The sequence below is a fragment of the Onychomys torridus genome, chromosome 6, assembly GCF_903995425.1.
Source record: "Onychomys torridus chromosome 6, mOncTor1.1, whole genome shotgun sequence".
NCBI classification, from domain to species: Eukaryota; Metazoa; Chordata; class Mammalia; order Rodentia; family Cricetidae; genus Onychomys; species Onychomys torridus.
Genome location: NC_050448.1, coordinates 35,350,678 through 35,372,266, shown reverse-complemented (window position 1 = coordinate 35,372,266; position 21,589 = coordinate 35,350,678). Strand labels below are relative to the sequence as shown.

Sequence of the window (21,589 nt, the reverse complement as noted above, 5' to 3'; positions counted from 1 at the left end):
TGGCCAAAAATTAAATTATTATTTTATAAAATTCTTATAATCATTTATTTAGAAAAATTCTGAAAATATAAATCAATTTTGAAAATTCTTAAGAGAGAAATTAACATTTTAATTTTATGTGGATGATTTAAATATCTTAGTATATTTTAAACGAGCAGGGAGTTTTATTTGTTATGTTTTTGCACCTGTGGCTTATATTTAAGACAGATTTTCATACATGTTATTGTTATATGTAAGTGTATACATTAGTGAACATGTTGTTTAACTTTACTACTTGTTCATTGATTTTGCTATCCTACTAAATGTTTATGATTACATGTTTATGCATGGCCTCATGGAGAAACAATGAGTATCTGTTGCAGTTGAAAAATGTTTTCAAGATCCTTATGAGAGTAGCAGAAACTCTCAGTGCTGGGGATTTATGTATATTTTATTTTTTAATTGAAAAATCAACAGAGTCCATTGTTATTTTCGAGAATACCCATGTTTTATTAAAGGAATTAAAGGAAAGTTTGATAATTAGGAAACAGAATACATTTTTAAACACTGGGTCATCAGTCAAGTTATCTGATGCCTGAACGCATTCTTTAGAGGGAATGTTGCTTTCTAAGGTGCTTGGGAACTGGAAACGAACCTAGCAAACATCTGTCTTATCTTGATATAGGCTGTCTGTTGGACAAGAGTTGTCAACGATACCCTTGCAATTTCCCCATGGAACTAGCTGCAGTAAACATAAAAAAGTGAGAGACTGGATCAAGGACTATGCAGCCCCAGTTTTGTATAGTCTTGGACCTTCCCCTTACAGTCTCATCTTAGTCTGTGTTTCAGATGTTATTAAAAGTATTTTCTTCATTGAAGAGGCTAGGATGGATAGTTATTCCAGTTTCAGTTAGTGCTCCCAGTATCTCCCTGTGGCTTTTCAGCCATAACTGCCTGATCTACTCTACCTGCTTACACTACAGCTCTGCCCTTGCCCACTCAGCTCTTTAGGTAGTCCTTTATCTAGGTGACTTTGGTGGTTCTTGATTGCCTTTATCTTCCATGAGATAGTTTTGTTTCTACAAATTAACTCATGTCTTATTTCTCTGAAGTAAGTTTTCTCTGACTGGTAGTCTGCAACAGAAGTCAACATGCTAACATATTTATTAAATGGTAGTTTAAAATTAGTAGATTAAGTACAACTACTAACCCTTTTAAGTATTCATAATTTTAGTAAAATGTATGGTAAATGTTATTTTACAATACAAAGTCAGCCAGAGAAAAGAAAATCATATAGCTTTGTTTTGGTGGCATCACTACCTGCCTAAATCATAATTTCACTGAATATTTTTAGAAATTCTGGTTGCATGTTTCTTTTGTAGTATATATCAGGGACAAAAAATAAAATTTTAGTTTTAAAATGGCATATTTTGAAACTTAATTTTATTTTGAGCAGTTATTTTGAAAGAGTAATTAAAATTGAAAGCTTTGAGGTAAGAAATAATGTTCTGTATTTTACATAATTAATTAAAATGAAACATCTGATCCAAATAGGGCAGTTTTGCTCATTTCTGATATTGAAATAGCTAAACATATTTTAATGTAAAAGTACCATCTATAACATTGGATGCATGTGATTAATTATTCATTTTGCCTTTGTCTTCACTTACATCTAGTAATTAGTGGTTTGCAAAGAGATTGGAGTTAGAAAGACTATGGAGAGTAGTCAGGCCACAGGTAGACACCTGCTTGAATTTGGCCAGACATACTTTGTTTGCAGTGTTTGTAAATACTTGGGTTAATCTATAAACTGAATTTTTCTAGGAAAAACAATTCACTGTTAATAAATCAAACAGCTTTCCGAACTGACGTGAAAGTAGTAAGATATGCACCACTCTTGTCTAGTGCCAGATACTTGGAGGGAACACACTCATTATGGTAGTTGTTTCTTTGCTTTAAAAATTCAAAGTTGGGTTGGGGATTTAGCTCAGTGGTAGAGTGCTTGCCTAACAAGCACAAGGCACTGGGTTTGATCCTCAGCTCAAAAAATAAATAAATAAATAAATAAATAAATAAATAAATAAAAAAAAAAATAAAAATAAAAATTCAAAGTTTACTCTTACTTTAAAAAGAGTATTAATGATGCTTTATTTTTACAGAGTACCTTCAAGTTTAAGTCTGAGAGTGATATTCATTTGGCAGAACATCACAAACAAGTTCTGTATGATGGAAAACTTGCGAGTAGTATTGCCTTTTCATACAATGCCAAGGCCACTGATGCTCAGCTTTGCTTGGAGTCCTCACCAAAGGAAAATGCTTCCATATTTGTGCATTCTCCACATGCGCTGATGCTCCAGGTAAGTGGATGGGCCTTTGTGTTCATGCTCTCAGCACTGAGAGCGTTTTCATTCCCACAGTAAGCACTGCTCACCTACAAAATGTTACTGCTTTTGAGTTTGAATTCTTAAACCAAGCCTCTGTCTTCACCTTTTGACTTACTTGGAACTTGTTTTATCTGTTATCATGTGTTTCTGTGTCCTTTGAAATAAAATCTGTTGACTTCCTGAATATGAAGTTGCTAGGTATAAAAAATACTCTTATTTGAAAATATTTTTACCTGCCAACTTGAAAATTGCTTGAATGTCCTTAAACCTAATAATATTTCTTCTAGAACAACTTAATTTAGTTTCATGGTTTCAGAATAAAGTCTTCTCAGCTTATTTCAACTTTAAAGATGACTAGTCAAAGATACTTCATTTTTACTTTATGCAGGTATGTCTATCAATAATTAAATGCTTGATAGCTTTTACATTACCAAAATACCTAACCATATAAAGATGCCTGGGGCAGGAAATAGTGATGAAAATCATGTCATGGAAGTTTAATAAATATTTTTGTCTTTATGTAGGATGTGAAAGCTATAGTAACACATTCAATCCATAGTGCAATCCATTCAATTGGAGGGATTCAAGTACTTTTCCCACTTTTTGCCCAACTGGACAATCGACAGCTCAATGATAGTCAAGTGGAAACAACTGTCTGGTAAGTTTTCTTTGAATGTACAGTATGCTACACTTCACATGCTTATTTTATACATTTATATTCCATGCTATATAATATATTACAGTATTTGGGTCTTAAGTACCAGTAAGAATATTCTTAGAACTGAGGCAGACATACATTTGCATAATATAAAAATAACCATCAATGCTTAGATTCTGATTATCATAAAAAATCCCTCCCTAGAAATGAAAGAAATAATTCTAGATAGAATAAAGTGATTATGATATACAGTTAAGGAAAAGGCTTAGTTAGCTCCAAACTTATCCATGAAAATGCTCATAGTCCTGTCAGATTATATTAAACTACTAAGGTAAGCTATGTTCAGTAAGTTATATAGTTTATAGCTTAAAGACTTACTCATTTTATAATCCTATACAAGGATCTAAAATTAGAACAGTATTAACATAAGCTTTCCTTTAAATATACATTTTTGAGGGACACACAAAGATGGTGGTTTGTTCATGAAGTTGAATTCATGCTTCTCATAAAAATACTTTGTGTATCAAGTTCTGATCTATGCATTTTCTAAGGTTGAGGATAAATTTCAGCACTATATGGCCACTTTGCTTTGGATTTTAAGAGTGAGTTACATAGACAAACATTTTTTCAGTCCAAAATAAAAAAATTACTTCATTAGCATGTACATATTTTTAGTGGGTTACTGCATTTTGAATTAATGACAAACTAGTAAATGAAATTTTGGGAAAAGTTTAATAGCCAGTAAAATATATGGCATGGTTTTCTCAAATTAGCTGAGTTGACTTTGAAGAATTCTGTGTTAGTATTGACAGTGGTATTGTTCCTTCCTGTATTAAGAATGTTGTTTTGTAAGAAAGATATTGAAATATAAATCTGATACTCATTAATGACATTCAGTGCCTATTTATAGGCTGTTCTTTATTTCAGTGTAATATAAAGGTTGGAGTTTTGAAAGTCAAAAGCTTTTATGGGACAATGAAACCTGAGCTTTTGTCCTTTTGGGCTATTACTTTACAGTGAATTTTTGTTTATTTTGATCCTGCAGTAGATCAGTTTAGTGAAAATAGAGACAAAACCAAACATACCATGCATTATGATCCTGAATTTAAATACAAAATGTTTTGCTGTTTATACCTAAGGGGAGTGTGTTGCATTATGACCTACATTTTAAACTAATGCTCTGGAGAAAATTCCTTGCAATTAAACAGTCCTTAGGAATTACTTGGAATTCATAAATTTTTAACCTGAAAGATATTTCCCAGTGAAGATTTAGAAAGAAGATAATTTGAGTATTATAACTAAAATTACTATAATAATGTATTTCTTTATTGACAGCTATTATAAAATCTTAGTGCTAATAACACTTCTAATGGTTATTTGGGCCTTTTCACCAACATATATGGAAGTCTTTTATACTTGAGTTCAAAACTCACTTCAGTGCTTGTATTTATCTTAATATTTAAGTTGTGTTTATTTAATCAAGGAGTAAAAGGGGAGAATTCAACATTCTGATTTTTTACTTTGTTTTTATTATACATCTCAGGTCCCCCTCATAAATACTAATTCTAATTTATTTAATGATGCACATTTTTTCCTTAGTTTATAGATGACAGAAAACTTGTCATAGGAAAAAAATTCTAATCCTCTTTAATAACAGTACACATCCAAATCTAAGACACTGTGGGATTCCATTGTGTGCTCCCTTAAATTCTTTCCTACTATTATTTCATTAAGCATTTCATAGTCTTTGATATCTGAGGCATGCTGTTTATAAATATTTCTTGTCAGTTGTACAGTCTTTTAATGTTTACTCTTCATAGGGACCAGCATATAATACATTATGTGCCAGCAAGAGAGCCATTTATTCATAAAATGCTAAAAGCAACTTGTTACAGATTATTTCTTCCTCACTTGATGAACACAGATTTTTAGCTATATAAAGGTTTATAGAATGTCTTGCTTTATGCTTGTCAATTCATAAAGTTGAATGGGACCTTAAAGTAGGATTATCATTTTAGGTTAGCCAGTATTACCTTGTTTCAAATAAACAAGAATCACTCTAAAATGCTTTTTTTTAAATTTTCCAATAAAAGTTCAGTATACTTTTAAAAATTGTTTGTGTATTAAATATACAACAAAATCTCATTTTCAGTGTCTTTCAAGAGAAATTGAGCTAAGCTGTAATAACGTTTTGCTCTGGTTTCTATGTTTCATTCTGAAGCATTTTCATAGCCTTAGTTTTGGTTCAATGTAGGGGATGCAAAATTAAACACACTGAGGGTAAACTTGTTTTCTGGAGTTGCATGGGTGACTTACTTGTGCAGGATGATTCTTCTATCTTTATTTTATCCTGAATGTGGCATTATTATGTTATCACTCAATTTCTCAACTTTCTGGTCACTTAGTTTAGGAATCAGATCTTGAGCTTAATATTATTAGTACAATTTACAGTACATTATTAACTCTTTGACACCACAGTTTGTAGCACTATAGTCTTTGAATAATAGGGACTTACAGTTAGTTATGCAGAATAAGATATGTAGGTTGATCTACAAACCCTGTGGGTTTGTTGTTAGGCTGAGTGAGCTAGATGATTCTACAAGGTTTTATCATATGCTTTGATTTTGTATTTTCAATACTGTATATCACCATTCTTTTTAAGGTAATATAGCAAAGGCTCATATTACTTTACATGTGACTTCCTTTCTACTAATGATGTTACTTATGTTAGATAACTACTTAATTACTGAAATAGGACTAGGACTTTGAACTATGTATTTTGGCTGTTATGGTAACAGTATGGAAATCAACACCAGATTCAGAAACCTGAACATTCTAACATGGTTTTTGGACTTGTCTTTTACTGTAGTACTTAATTTCTAGGAGTAATTGTCTTGATTGCCTTTAAAGAAAATACATCGATGTAACCTTCATTAGTGTGCAAAACTGGAATTGACTTGTGGATGAATAATATTGAGCAGAATCAAATAGCTTGTGGCAATACATGTAGTAATTGTTCAGGAATTTGTATTCCAGTAAGTAAATTAGGCCAGTGTCTTATGTTGGTGAAACTACATGCTCCTTATAATTATTAACTACCTTGAACATCCCTGTGAACAACAAAACATACAAATATCTTTGACCCCTTCTTTGGTTCTGGTAAGATTAGACATTTTGAAATAAGAACAAGAAGTTAAAAACTTCAGGCAATGCACACAAAACAAACATTCTTTCTTTATTGTGTGACAGTGTAAATGTTTTTTGAACCAATGATTTAAGTTGATTTTTTTCCCATGAAGCAAAAGTATATTGGAAGTTCTCAGCAGAAATTCTGTGGAACAAAGATAAAGGTTATTTTGGTTTCAACTCTCTTCTGTACTCTGATTTCAGATCATAGGATTGGTCATGAGTTGATAGAAGTTGTATATGATATTCCTAGAGTATTTACTCTTGTATTGTGTCTGTTCCATCTGAAAGACACTTTCACTGTCAGTTTACTAAAGACTTTTCAAAGATAAATAACCAAATGTGATTGTTAGTGCCAGCAATATATTATTTCTGTAAAACATAAAATAAGCTACTATCATTTGTAAACTATAGCCCAATAAAATATTTTAAATATTATACTCATGTTATGTGAGCTTACTGTATTCCACTGATTGATGAGAAAGAGTGAACATGAACAATCACAGGATCATACAAGCTTAGTGAGAGTGGATGTGAAGGCTCTGACTGAGAAGGCCTGAGTTCAGAGCCACATGTAGAATCTTATGAATGCTTCTAGAATACTATTTTTAGTGATAGCTTAAACTATGATATTTCATAAATTAAAAATTAATTTCAAGGAACAATTTAAATGAGGTCATGTAGGTCTGTAAGTATCTCCTAGACAAAAATAATTTTTTACTTTTAATTATGACTGTAGGTTTTTTCCTAGAATGATGCAATGTAAGACACCACTCATAAAGAATTTCACAGAACATTTGTATCAGTGTTTCAAAGCTCCTCTTACAAGGTGAAAATTGGGACATGTTAGTTAGTTTAGTGAAGTTAAATAATTCTTTTCTTTCTGTCTTAAATCATTCTGTCTTGACTTACCAAAGTTATTCCTGTGATTAAGTTGACTTTTATGTCCCCTTAGCAATAATCAGTCCTAATTAGCTCTTTTGTCATACATTAATTTTAGATGTTTCATTGTTTAGCTATCTTAAACTTATTTTGCTGTATTCATAAAAGTGACATAAAATACTTTTTATTTTTAATTCAGGAAAATGTACTGCTATTCTTAGATTGTTAGCTTTGTATTATGTGCTTTTAATCCAACTAGCCAAAACATAACATGTGATTGTGTATGCTAAGCAAAAGAAGTAAAACCAATGTTTGTATAAGATGGTTTCTCCTAGTGAGTTTGTTGTTATTGATATAAAATATAATTAGTGCTTTTATTTTCAATTTTATTTAAATACTTTATTAAATATTTACTAAAGTAATTCATTCAATCTTTTTTCCTTGATTTTTTTATACTTTTATGGAAGAACATGTTGCTGCACTTAATAGTCACATTTCCTTGTTAATCACTGTAAAAAACAAAACAGAACAAAAACAAAAAACAGCAACAGTGAATTATAAGGAAACCATCTTTGAAGTGCAAATATTAGGTCCAGCTCATGGAAATAATAGATGGCAGGTGGCCATTTTTGTTTTATTTATCTAGACAAAAGACTGGATCGTTATTAACCTGTTCTAATTTGTTCCATAAAGTTATAGATTTGGTGGTCCCATAAATTATTCATTTTTCATTTAATATTGTTTGCTTTTCAGTTTTTCTTCAGGGAGATTCAGAATCTGAATGTGACTAGAATTTTAGATTTTGTAGAGCATCAGTTATACTTACCCTTCTCTGGTACTATAAGTCTTCATTGTGTTTGAGGAAACTCTTAATCTCTTAATAGGCATCTCTCTCTGTACAGTACAATTTTCTGAACAACAAAATGCTTCTTTTTATGTTGATTACCTGATGTAGAGAAGATGATTTCAAATATTTTTTGAGAGTTTAGGGGCAGATACTGTAAAAAGGTTAAACAATACTTGTTATTTCCAAATTCAAATGTGTTAAATTTTTTTCTTTCTGGTTCATTTGTCGTATAACTTTTTTCAGCTAACATCATTGAGAATCTCTCCTTTGGTGGCCTAACAGAAACATGGAAGGCCTTTGTAGGATTGCTTTGATATTACTTTGTTGGGGTATCATTTAGAGGCTTTCATGTTGGTCATACTTTCCTTTTGGCAGAGAGATTAATTTCTTTTTGGACAAGTTACTAGCAAAATCTCTGCTTTTAAGTCTCATCTCTTATTACATGGTAACTCAGTGTGAAACTGAAAGGCAAGATTACATTAAGGCAAAGATGGAAGAGAATCTTGCTGGAAAGGTTTGGGGATGTTGTCTTCTTTGAAGTTCATGTTGGCTCAGAGCAGTTGCAGATTTGACATGGAACTTTTGTAACTCTGAAAGCCAGGTTTACTAGTGACTACTTTAATACAGTTCAGGCATGGTTGAATTAAATATGAGAATTCAAGGATTTCTAGTTGACTAGTGGTCAGGTACCCAAGGGGAAGACGTTTGTATGGATCAATTCCTGTGAAATGAGCATCTTGCACAAGGGTCATGTGTAGACATATAATACCATAAACTCTCTGGTTATTCTACCATATATTCTCACATGGCTGTGAATAGGACACATAAGGCATTTCCTCTAAGTCTAATAGGAATTTTGATGAGGATCCATGGTCAGAGTCTAGGCCCTGGTATTGGTCACCTGAATTTATAAACAAGTCCTTGTAAAAGGGCTGTCTTGACACCATTAATTTATGATTTAAAAGCAAAAAAACAAAAACAGACTTGCAGATAGATTTCTGCCGAGGACACTGAAGAAAGTATGTGCTTAGCCCTTAATAATTATTCCAATAATAATAGAAGTTTATTATTCTGGTATTTTCTATCTCACAAATGTTTAGAACATCTGTCTTTTAGGCTCTAATTTCTGTATAAATCTTTGACATTTATCAGTTTCTGAATTCCATTTTGAGATTTTTCTATGATAGTTTGATGAAAACATTAAATTTGTTTCACTCTAGATATTTCCTTTACAATTCACCTTTATTAATGGGCAGCGTTACTTTGAATCTGAGTATTAAAGATTTTTATTGAAAGTTTTTGTGGATGGAGAGACTCAAAGCATCTTGAAAACATATTCATGTTTTTGAGCAGTTATTCATGGAAAGAAATTAACTGTGACTATCCATCGGTTTCCAAGAAAGTGAATGAGGTGTTTTTTTGTTTATTTTTAACATGCCTTCCTCAGTTGCATATCTAATAAATACAGAAAAAAGACAACGTGCCTGAGGGATTCAAGAAAAATTCTGGAGTATATCAATATTCTCTATTACACTTTCTTTTCTTGCGGCAAATTTTCTATACAATAAAGGGGATTTAAAAAATATTAGCTCAGAGCAGTTTGTGGAGTTCTTGAGGTAAATCTTGTTTGTAGGAACATCTAAAATATTTGCATTTATTAAAATATTTCTACTAAAGTTGGTGCTTGGTTTCACATAAGGAAAGCTTAGAACTTAAATCTAGAAAAGACCAGTGGGAACAAAATCAGTAGGTAACAAATTACAGTTTAATGATGGGAATGAATAGCTCTGATGACCTGTGCATGGTACTATGACTCTAGACAAGGGACTATGAGTGTCTTTACCATAATTGATGCATGAGGATGTAAATATCTTAAAATCATTTAAACAGCACACAGTTATACACATACAGAAAGATAACATGTTACCCCATTAATATGTATAGTTATTCCTTTTATGTAAACAATATTTGGAAAGAGGAGCTATTAATAACCTGGCCACAGTTTGATCTGTAGTTAGTGCCTTCATGGCTGCTGGTCTACAGTGAATATCCTTAACAGTTAAAGGAGGGAGAAGCTGTAAGTTATGTAAGTTTATTAACATATCAACAGTAACATGCAGTAAGATTTTTATATCAATAAAAGTAGCAATTTTTTGTTTCCTGGATTTTGTAAAGTTGTGAATGACTTTGGAGCCCTCAAAGGAGTCATGGCATCCATCAATATTACAGCCAAAATCTAGGCATTCATGAGAAGCAAGGATATATGTATTTACTGACAGCCTCAACTCTATGACGTGAGCAGATTTCTCAAAATGAAACTTTCTATTGCTTAATGTAAGAACAGATGACCCATATAAGAACCACCTGTAGCCAGTGTCTCTTACAGACTTTAATCTAGTTACAGAAAGATAGCATGAAGATTTTTGAAATTGGATGTTTGTGCTGCCTTTTCTGTTTTAGTCAAGTGGACAGGTTTTAGTTTGCCCACAGCTGGAGTAACTGGTTGGTGGGGAACATTGAGTAAGGGTGATGTAAATCAATAGAGGAAAATCAGTTTATATTGGCTGGGTATTAAAAGGAATTTTAGGGGCTGGAGGGATGGCTCAGCAGTTAAGAGCACCGTCTGCTCTTCCAGATGTCCCGAGTTCAATTTCCAGCAACCACATGGTGGCTCACAACCATCTGTGAGGAGATCTGGCGCCCTCTTATGTATACATAATAATAATAAAACAAGGAATTTTACCATTGGTCTTAGGTTGCACTTCATAATTTGTATCTATACCTACTGAGTGAAGTTACAGAAGCCAAAAAAAAGCTGTTTTGGAATTGTGTGGGAAAACAATAATAATTGAATATGGTTCTCGTGAGTCAGCAATTCACATAATTTAAATATTAATAAAATAATCTAGTTTTCTGTCCTCCACAAGTCAGTGTATATGTTTGTTAAAGTGTTTGGTCTCTGAGTATTATGAATAGCTTTTGAAAGTATTGTAAGAACTGAGACTAGTTTGCTGTTGCTGTAGCTTTCTGACCCAAGTATACCAGAATATATAATGTGAAGATAAAGAAGAATTAGAATTAAGTAAGGAGAGACTAGTGGGACAAATTTTGAAGTACATAGTAGTGTATACTGTTGGTTTTCTTCAGGTCTCCTTGTGTTTGGATTGGAAATGCAGTGTCAAATTATACATGAAATTTGGTGGCTTTCTTTGAGAAAGACATATTATTAACATGGACAGATACAGTTCACTTAGGGATTTGCTTTTATGTCTCACTCTCATATCTCAGAGGAGCCAGTATTTATTTTAATAGAAGAAAGAGATTAGAGAATTACACATGAACTCTTTACCTTTGATCCCACTAGAGACTTCTGCTCTCATTTTGTTGATTTAGACACACGGCTAACTATAATGGAGCTAGGGTATGTAGTCTGTTTATATAAGGAGAACGAAGCTAACATGGGAATAATGATAACTAGCATCATCTCTGGTGTAGTGGTTTTTGTGAATTGCCATAGTCCTTGGTCAGAATTGCAGCTCAATGTTATGAAAGGATATGAAGACAATTGACACTGTGACACTATATAAACTTGATTACTGGTAATGTACTATTTATCACTAGTCTTTTCTGTTAGCATACAAAAATCACAAGATAGTAAATTACATTGGACCATCTTAATTTGAAGAGTCAATTAAATTAGTAAGAATTAAACATTCCAGTAATGAGCATATTCTGTCTCTCAGTACAAGAAGAAAATCTTTTATTTGGCAAAATGTATTGACAATTTGAGAGCTCTCAAAAGTATACAGCAGTGAGTAGAGTGAGTAAATGGTGCAGACTTCATAGTACTTTTAAGGTAGTGTTGTGCTCACTATAGATTGTGACTTCTGTATACTCAGGGGTGAACTATATACACTAGAAACCTGGGATTGAGGAAGAAGGTGTGGGGGTGGTATTTTAGAGAAACCAGAGAATGTGAATGTGAATGACTATATCTCTAAGAGAAACCCTTTGATTTCTAGTAGAGAAGTTACTGTTCCTTTTCCTGTCTTCATCCAGCCTTTTTGTGTCCTCATTTCTAGCAGTCAGTCTCATCTCTGAGAAAGCAGATGCTCTAATGAAGCCCAAACTATCACAGCCAAGCCTTTGACCACTGAGACAAATTATCTCTGAGCTTTCTTTTTTTTTTTTAATTTTTATTTTTTATTGTCTCAGTTTTCCTACTGCTAGCTCTGGATATAGGAAGAGTTAGAGAAAAATATAAAAAGAAGGAGAAGAAAAAGTCTCAGTTGTTTTTTGTTGGTTTGTTTGTTTTGTTTTTTGATAAGGGAAGTGAAAGTGTCAGTGAGATCCTAGAAAGGGGAGTATTCTTTACTGTGAGGCTATCCAGTTTTTAAAGCCTCTCGTGTGCTGTATATATGGACTTGATCTATATCAGGGGCAACAAGACAAACTAAGATGAGTTACAGAGAATTACAATAATCAGTTTTCAAAGATTACATGAAATTTTTTATACAAATTCTCAAGGAATTGACACACATGAAATTCCAGTTTTAGTTGGGTAGTTTTACACTCTTTAGCAAATGTAGGATTAAATATTCTCAAACAAAATTAAACTATGTTTCTCTGTATCTAACAGTGTGCTAAACGACACCTAATTTAAAAAATACTTTCAAGAGTGGTTTCAGAGGCTAGAGAGATAGTTTAGTGTTTAGGAGGGCATACTGCTCTTGCAGAGAACCTGAGAACCTCGGAGATTGGTTCCTGCATCAGATGGTTAACATCCATATGTAACTCCAGCTAAAGGGAACTAGTGCCTCTGGTCTCTTCATGTACCAGCATACACAGGCCTATACACACCTGAGAAAGGCAGGCAGGCAGGCAGGCATGTGTACACACACACACACACACACACACACACACACACACACACACACACAGTGAGAAAGAAAGAGACAGAGAGAGAGACAGAGAGAGAGAGGCAGACAGACAGACTTTTAAAAGAATATGTAAAAATTTAAGTATTTAAGCATAAATTGCATGAGATATGTATAGGTTCTGAGTCCTGAAAACTGCAAATTGCTAATAAAAGAAATTCAATATTTAAGTAAGTGGAAAGTAACGGAAGTTTTCTGGATAGGGTCACTCAGCATAGTAATTTAGATTATATTACTTGTTATATAGATTTATTAGAACACCAGTCAGAATCTCCTATATTCATTGGTGTGAAAAAGATGACTTTAAAGTTTATGAGGAGGACAAAATAACTAGGGTGCCTAAACTAATTTGCAACACAGATTGAGGGAATTTTAATTAGCTGACTTTAGGATTTACAGTACCTCAATGAAGAACACACATAAACACTTGGATTTTTTTTTCTTTTCATTTTGTGGTAAAGGTACAAATGCACTTTGAAATAATGGCAGGAAAATAGTCATATGTCCCAAATCACCTGTCCAAGCTAAATAACTTATCCCAAGTAAAATTTGCTTAAAAAAAAAAAAAAGCCTAAATATAGAACATACAACTACAAAAGAGGAAATATAAGAGGAAATCTTTGTAACAGGCTGGACAAAGTCTATGACACCAAAACTAATTCATAAAAGAAAATATTCACACTGTATCATCAAGATCAATAAAATGGGATGAAACACCTTTAGTGGTAATGATCCTCCCATGCTCCTACTCCACCTTGCCTCCTCTCAGTTAACTCTTCTTCATCTGTTATTGCTCATGCCCCTTTCATACCGTGTGTATTCTATCTCCTGTTCATTGAAAGTCCTTTACCCCTCCCCCTTACTCACTTCCTCACTTCTACAGGTACTCCGATTTAAACATATATATCAAAACCAGCCTCTGCAAATGAGAAAGAAATACATTTGTCTTTCAGGGTCTAGGTTATCTCACTCACTATCATGTTTTCCAGATCCATCCATTTTACCTGAAAATGTGATCATTTTATTTTTCCTAAACAGCTGAATAATAGTCCATTTTGTAAATGCACTCTGCTTTCATTATCCACTCATTAGTTGATGGACATATAGACTATTTCTATTTCCTAGCTATTGTGAACAGAGCAGCAGTAAGCATAGGTGAACTAGTATCTCTGTAGTAGTTGTATATAGTGTCCTTTGAGTAGATGCCTAAGGTGGTTGTTTTAGTCATTGTACTATTGCTGTGAAGAAACATGACTACGGCAATTCTGAGAAAGCATTGAGCTTGCTCACAGTTTCAGAGATTTAGTCCATTATCATCATGATAGGGAGCATGTCAGCATGCAGGGCGATATGGTGCTGAAGATGTAGCTGAGAGTTCTATATCCTGATCTGCAGGCAGCAGGAAGTGAGTGACACTGTGCCTGGCTTGAGCATTTTAAATGTACCCCTAATGACACATTTCATCCACAACAAGGCACACCTCGTAATGCCTCTCAGACAGTGCCACTCCCTGAGGACTAAGCATACTAATATATGAACCTATGGGCCTTCTCATTCAGACCACCACAGTGGTATGAATGGACAATATAGTAGGTCTGGTACTAGCTCTTCGAGCAAGATCCCATCCTGTATCCATAGTGGCAATACCAGTTTGCAAAAGCTTTACTTTTTGCTTCTGTAAAGCTTCCTAAAATGCGTAATGTATTTTTAAAAAGTTTAAATGGTGTTACCCTATAATGAAGGATCAGTACCTCTTCCAGATACTGTAACTATCAAATAAAAACCATGGTACAAGAAATGGGTTATCCTTTTTGGAGGTGTTGTTCACCTTAAGAGGCTACCCATGCTTCAGGAGATGGTTGCATACCCATGCACATACTGGCAGCACTAAGTGGACTTGCTAGACTTAAGAAAAAGAACACAGGGAATCTCAGGGGAAGTATAGGGGGAAGAACTTGATCAAAACACATTATATACATGTATGGAATTCCCAAACAAAAAGGCTATGAAAAGACATGCTGCTGATTGAAATAATAGCCTATTTCTTATTTGAAGAAGTGTTCTTTCAATTGTATACAAAGCACTGTTAGCCCTCAGGTGTTGTTTGAATCTTAGATGGTGTTTTAATAAATAATCCAGAGCCAGATATCAGAGAAGAATAGCAGCCACTAGCTCTTACCTCTTATGAAATCATCAGCCTAAAGAGAGTGAGTTCCTGTTTCCTCACACCTTATATATATTTCTCTGCCCTGCCATATTACTCCTAGGATTAAAGGTGTGTGTGCTTCCCAAGAAAAGGCATGAGATCTCAAGTGATAGGATTAAAGATTTGTGTCACACTGCCTGACCTCTATGTCTAATCTAGTGGCTAGTTCTGTCCTCTGATCCTCAAGCAAACTTTGTTAGGGTACACAATATATCACCACACTCAAGTATAAAAAAATAATCCAATTAAAAAATTGTCAAAGAAACCCCACCTAAGTAGACACATTAGTAAAATGAATGTGTCAGAGTAGCTCAAGAAGGTTTTCAACATTGCTGTTAGAGGGTTATCACTGTTAGATAGCATTGTACACCTAGTAGAATGGCCAGGGGAATAAAAGAAAAACAAAAAACAAAACAACAACAACAAAAACACCTGTGCTGCCAGTGCTAGCAGTGATGTGCCACAGCAGAACACCAGTATTAGTAAGATTACCAAAAAGTACATCTTTGGAATATAGTTTGGCAGTTTTATATAAAGTCAGCCATATCATGTGTATTTTAGCTTTCTACTCCTTGGTGGTGTTTATGAGAAAAGAATGGAAACTACTCACATCCTTCCTTATTTTCATAGTAGCCTTATTCATACTGCCTTGCTGTAACCCTAGTGCACTCTTGAGATGAAGAGGTTGTCCAAAATGACTCATCAATTTCTACCATGAAATATTTATGAATTAAAAATACTCCGAAATATGTATTTACTCGGATGAATCTCAAATTTGGGCAATATATAGAAGTCTAGAAGGGAACCTTGGAAGATCACGTACTTACTCCACTTACATGACTTTCTTAAAAAGTCAGAGCTGTAGTGACAGAGAAGCATTCTTGCTACGTTACAGGTATTGAGGTGATGTGAGTCCAAAGCAGAAGGGTGAGCACAAGGACATTTTAATTTGTGGGTGCCTGTGGAGGCCAGAAGAGAGCACCAGATCCCCTGGAACTGGAGATACAAATAAGCTACCATATGGGTGCTGGGAACCAAACCTTGGTCCTCTGCAAGAGCAGCCAGTGCTCTTCACTGATGAGCCATCTCTCCAGGCAATGTATACATCTAACATTTTTGTTTCTTTCATTGGTACATTTAAATAGTAAAATTTTAGCCTTTGAAGTTTTTTTTGTATCTGTCAGATGTAGGATGTTGAAATATAAAGTCACAACATATAACAGATGAAGATATAAATACTTCAGTTTTAGAACATCTCTGCGAATCTCTTAAGTATTTTCATGTTTAAATCACCCAAATGAAAACATTGAAATTAATGGAGCAGAGATTTCTTGGAGAAAATAACCAGAAGGTACCCCGTGCTACCCCCCCCCATGCTTTCTGTCTGTCCTTTCTTCTACCAGCATTGCAGTTGCTGTACTGAAGCAGTTTCCTCTGTTGTGAAGCTTCTGTACACACGGAGTAAGGCGGCTTTGCCTGTGTTAGTGTTTCCATGCAGAACTCGAAAGTGATGTCTTTAGGAGCACCATGTTCAAAAACTGCTATTGCAGTTAGGAACTTGGTTTAGGCCTTTCTCATTTTGTTCTGTAAAGGAGGGTAACTCTTCTGAAATATTGATTCTTTTATTTTTTTACAAAAACTTTTTTAAGTACTGGGAATTAGATCTATTGCCTTACACATGCTAAGTAAGCATTTCTCCTTTTACCTATATCCCTGGATCACCTTCCCCTCCTACACAGACCCTTCACCCGTTATCAGTTTGTGACAGGGTCTCACAGGTTTGTTTTTTTTTTTGTATCAGCCTTGACCTTGCTTTGCACCCCACACAGAATGATCATCTTGACTTGGGGGTGACAAAATAGCACAGAATCTATGGTGTAGTAGGTATTTTATGTGATTTTAATAATCTTTGAAATATTTTAGTTTATTTTAACATTAGGCTACTTAAAGAGGTGGAAAATGATATTTTCAAAAGATTATAAGGATATCTTAATCTACTTTTGAATTTAATTTGACACTCATTTTGCCTATAGGGTTTTTAAGATATTAAATTCACCATTTTTAAAGAGAAGAGGTATTGGGTCTCAGCAAAAATCTTTAAATTTTGCATAGGTTCATTACATTCTTTTTAATAAAAAGATGTTTATTTTGAAAGCCAACTGAGATATGATAGCTTGTTTGTTTTAATATAAAAATCAAGTATTCAGATTCTATTTTTATATGAGATGGCTTTAGAAATGTTCATAGATTATATGTTCATTCCTTCTAATTTCATTTACAAAGGAGGCATATCTTTGCAATATCTTGTGTATCTGAATACTAAAAGTACCCAAAGATATTAAAACTTTCTTGATTCTATCAATGAGTAGTCTACATTAGTTATTTTGAAACACTAAGTGGAAAAAGCACTGAAAATAAGTCGATCTATATTCACATACGTTTTAATGGAATGAAAATATAGTGTATATATTTTCATTTAAAATTATTTGTATTAAATATAGTGACTAAATATTCTCATATGTTGTTCACAACTGTTGTATGATTCTCTACTGAGATGGTGAGCAGGCCCTGACAATAAATATCCCGAGTTGTTGGTATCATGCTACCTCTTCACCCTCTGATGTTTAGCTTTCACAAATAATGATACATGAATATTATTTGCTAACTTAATCAAAGCTTATTAAGAAATGGAAGATGGTAATTAACTTTTTAAGAGAAAATGTCCCATAGTAGATTATTAGTGTCATTACCCTTCAAAGGAGACAGGATTTAAAATCCCCAACTATTCTTAAAGTAGGATTGTTACTTTCAAAATAGTACAGTATAGTACTTTTAATTGAAAAGGTTAGCAGTTTTCTATTACTGCATAATAATTAATACCTTCTAATCTGCCCAGGAACCCTCTGACAGTCTGTCTCTGGCTGGCTGAAGCTGCCCTTTGCACAGCCATGTTTTATGTTGTCTTAGTTTTGGCTGACAGAGCTGCTTGCCTTTCTTTTGGCTTAGTGTTTATTTTTAGACCCTGACACATGAAGTGATGTGTTGTAGACAGGAAGTGGAATGCAGGAGATATAGGAATGGGCTGAAGTATCCTTTATATTTGCCTTTGTATCTAGGGGAGTTGGAAATAGGCAAGAATGGAGAGAAATTTTGTATGGCAGTACACAGAATTTTGCAAGTTTATTGTGAGCCCTGCAACAATCCGATGCATTTTAGTTACTGGTAAGTTTGTTAAATTATGTTTGAAATTGTACATCTTCAAAGATGGCCATCTATTTACTATTAAGTCCACCTTGTCAAAAATACCTTATTTTTAAGATTTTTTTTAAAGATGCGGTACTATTATTGCATTTGGTCTTAGGTATAAATTACAAATACTTTGGTTAGCAAATGCATTTGCATTTTCTGTTGTCACGGATAATACCAAAGTGGAATCAATGTTTTATGGACAACATAATCTTGTGTTCACATTTTGGAACTATAACAAATGTGTCCTTCTGCTTTTGCACTGGATTGGCACTGTACTTAAGAGGCCTGTGTTCACACAGTACATGACTGCAAATGAATAATATTGTGATATGAAAGATTTATAAAAGTCCACGGCATCTTTGTAATTTTATGTGCATGTGTGTGTGACTTTCTCAAAGAATACTTCCAGCTTTTCCTTAATGTATCATAGGGACCATTGTGAGGCAGACTTGAGTCTTCTGTTTTGACAGTTCTAATGCTTAGGAACCCACTTTCCTAACTCACATGTAGGTGAAATTCCATGAATAGGTTTGAAAATTGTGGAATGTCTATGCAGTAGCTTTATTTTCAAACATTTAAACAGAAATGTTATACAAAATAGAGGATTTAAGCAGTTGTTTGTGAAATGGACTTGACTATTGACCCAATTCATTTGAAATCAACTATATTGCTTAATAGCTTCTTTACAGAATCCCAAGGAAGTCTTTGCTAGTTGTGTTTTCCTTAGAAATACTTACCTTTGGCTCAGAGACAAAGTAAAACGAGTATCACTGTTTGGTAATATTAATTTTCATTTTTTGTGTGTATGGTATAAGGATGTAGAACTAGCTAATGTGATTGAGTTTTACTTTCCTTTGATGAAGTACTTTATTTCTGGGTAGTATGTTTATCAGAATATCAAGTAGTTTGTTCAGTTAGTTCACTTTATAATAATTGTAATGATCATTTTGCTGTTGGTTCTTGTTATGAGAACTTTTTTTACTCTAATAGAAAAATAAATAGATAGATAGATAGATAGATAGATAGATAGATAGATAGATAGTCAGTCCAAATTACTGGAGAAGTGTGTTGTCAATACTTTTGAAACTAGGAGAGCTAAGTAAGTTAAAGTCCACTTAAATATATTTCTTTTATAATTGTTGAGCTTTCCTCATTATCAAATTTCCTTAAATATTTTTAAGAAAAAATACTGCTGTGTTTATTATAAATAGGCAATATGAGGCATATTACAAAACATTTTGGATAGGTAGTATTTCAGTTCCTGATAAAGTCTAGTATATGGCAATTTCTTCTAACTGCATTAAGCACATATAATGAAGGCTGTATATTTTCATTCATGTGTCAGTGCTGCTGCTTGAAAATATATCTCCAGCTCATGAAGAAATAGATTATCAAAGCTTAATTCTTTGCAGTCACTTTCCTTTTGTTTCCTCATTTACTCATTCAGTGTATATACCAAGTGCTTATCTTGTCTGGTACCCACTGTTATCTGATTTTATATGTTTGTGTGCACTGTGTAATTAATTTTAGCAGCTTCTCATTTCTATAATACATGAGTCATTTCTTTACTTTGCTCTCATGAACTTTTCTGAGGGCATGTGTGGACATAAGTGGTATGTGAAATTCCTCTGGTTGATTTTTATAAATCAAGTAAGTGCTTATAAACAATAGTTCTAAAATAAGTTTAAGAACAGGTATGTTCTTCACAAACAATTTCCTGTACATATTTCAAATTTTTATAGCCTGTTTTAAATACAATATTATGATAGTGTATATATTATAGAATAGTGATATGTTTCTTTTGCAAGGTTCACTTAAAGTAAGAATTAGTTTTTATATATGTATAGATACATTTTATGCTTAACTGGGATATAAACTACACAGTTATTTTTTTAGTTTATTGTTTTTAATTTGAAGAATAAAACTAATCACACCTCTTATTTGTGGGAAGGTCCATGTTTGTATGTTAAAAGTCATATAGCATTTTTTAACAAAATATAAATTAATTTGAATGTTTGTTATTGTTTGGCACAATAAATTACTGAAATGGAGCACTATGTCTATAATAAATATTTAATGACTACAAAATGAAATTGTCTGTACTTTATACACAGTGCTACTCTTTTGGCATTCCTCGTTGAACTACTTAAAAGTTCAGTAGCCATGCAAGAACAGATGCTGGGTGGAAAAGGCTTCTTAGTCATTGGCTACTTGCTTGAAAAGGTAAGTGATACACATTGATGGCTTTGTATGCAGCTTTTGTCACTGGTATAGTTGACAATCACTAACCATATTTTCTTAAGTTACCTTTTGATCTTTTAGTGATAATATTGTTTGGTAATTAAATATAATTTTATATTATGCTTTGAATGTAAGCATTGATTTTGAATTAAGAAATTGTGAATAAAAGTAGAAACTGGAGAAAAATTCTCTCCCAAGCCTAGGGGGTCTGAGGCAGGAGAAATACAAGTTTGAGATTAGTCTGGGTCACTAAGACTCTGTCTCAAGAAAACTCAATTTAAAAAGATTTCCCCTGTGCTAGTGCTATAGAGAATGACCATGATCTACAGCTTGCAGTGACCTATCAAAATGAGGGGGAAAATGTAAGATTTGAAGTGTGCATGTTGCTAAGCTAAGATTCCAGTCTATTAGGTGGATTCACTGCATTCTTGACTTACACTGCTTTGTCTACAGTGGTTTACTGGAATATAACACTATTCTTGAGTACATGCGCTTGTGTCTAACTAGTCCATTTATTTGAAAAGATAATGGATCTGCTGCACTGCAATCTCATCTTTGCTGTAAAACAGGGACATTATGAAAATAAGATTTTGTTTTCTGTTTTGTAGGCAGTGAACAATTTTTATCTACCTTCTTGGTACATCTGAATAGTTGATAATGCAGTCATCTCTGTTTGTTATTTGCTCTTTAAGATTACCTCACTCCTTTTGTCTTTGTATTTTTATATACATTGACTCATCAGTTTTCATAAAACAAGCAGTTTCATTTTGTTATAGTGATATTTTATTAAACCCTTCACTTCACATATTTGTTTCATCTTTTTTTGTTATTTACAGTGTCTTCTATTTTTGTTTGTATAAAATTTACCTGATTTTTCATCAAACATGTTATTTCATGTCTTAACCACTTTTTTAGTTTTTGACTTGTCATTTGCATAGAAATAGAATTATTGATTAGTTCATACCATTTGTACTGCTATTGCTACTCCATTAATTATAGGCCTTTGTAGATGCCTTTACA

General features: G+C 33.3%; 1 protein-coding gene across 5 annotated transcripts in view; it reads left to right on the top strand.

The window, feature by feature from the left end:
* Nbea (neurobeachin) overlaps nucleotides 1-21,589 on the top strand; it is a 551,973-nt gene that overhangs the window by 98,351 nt on the left and 432,033 nt on the right. For all 5 annotated transcript variants that reach the window (XM_036189952.1, XM_036189948.1, XM_036189950.1 and 2 more), the window contains exons 9-11: nucleotides 2,139-2,336; nucleotides 2,888-3,021; nucleotides 20,443-20,551. In XM_036189952.1, the coding sequence (XP_036045845.1) occupies nucleotides 2,139-2,336; nucleotides 2,888-3,021; nucleotides 20,443-20,551 (441 nt within the window). The remainder of the gene's footprint in view (nucleotides 1-2,138; nucleotides 2,337-2,887; nucleotides 3,022-20,442; nucleotides 20,552-21,589) is intronic.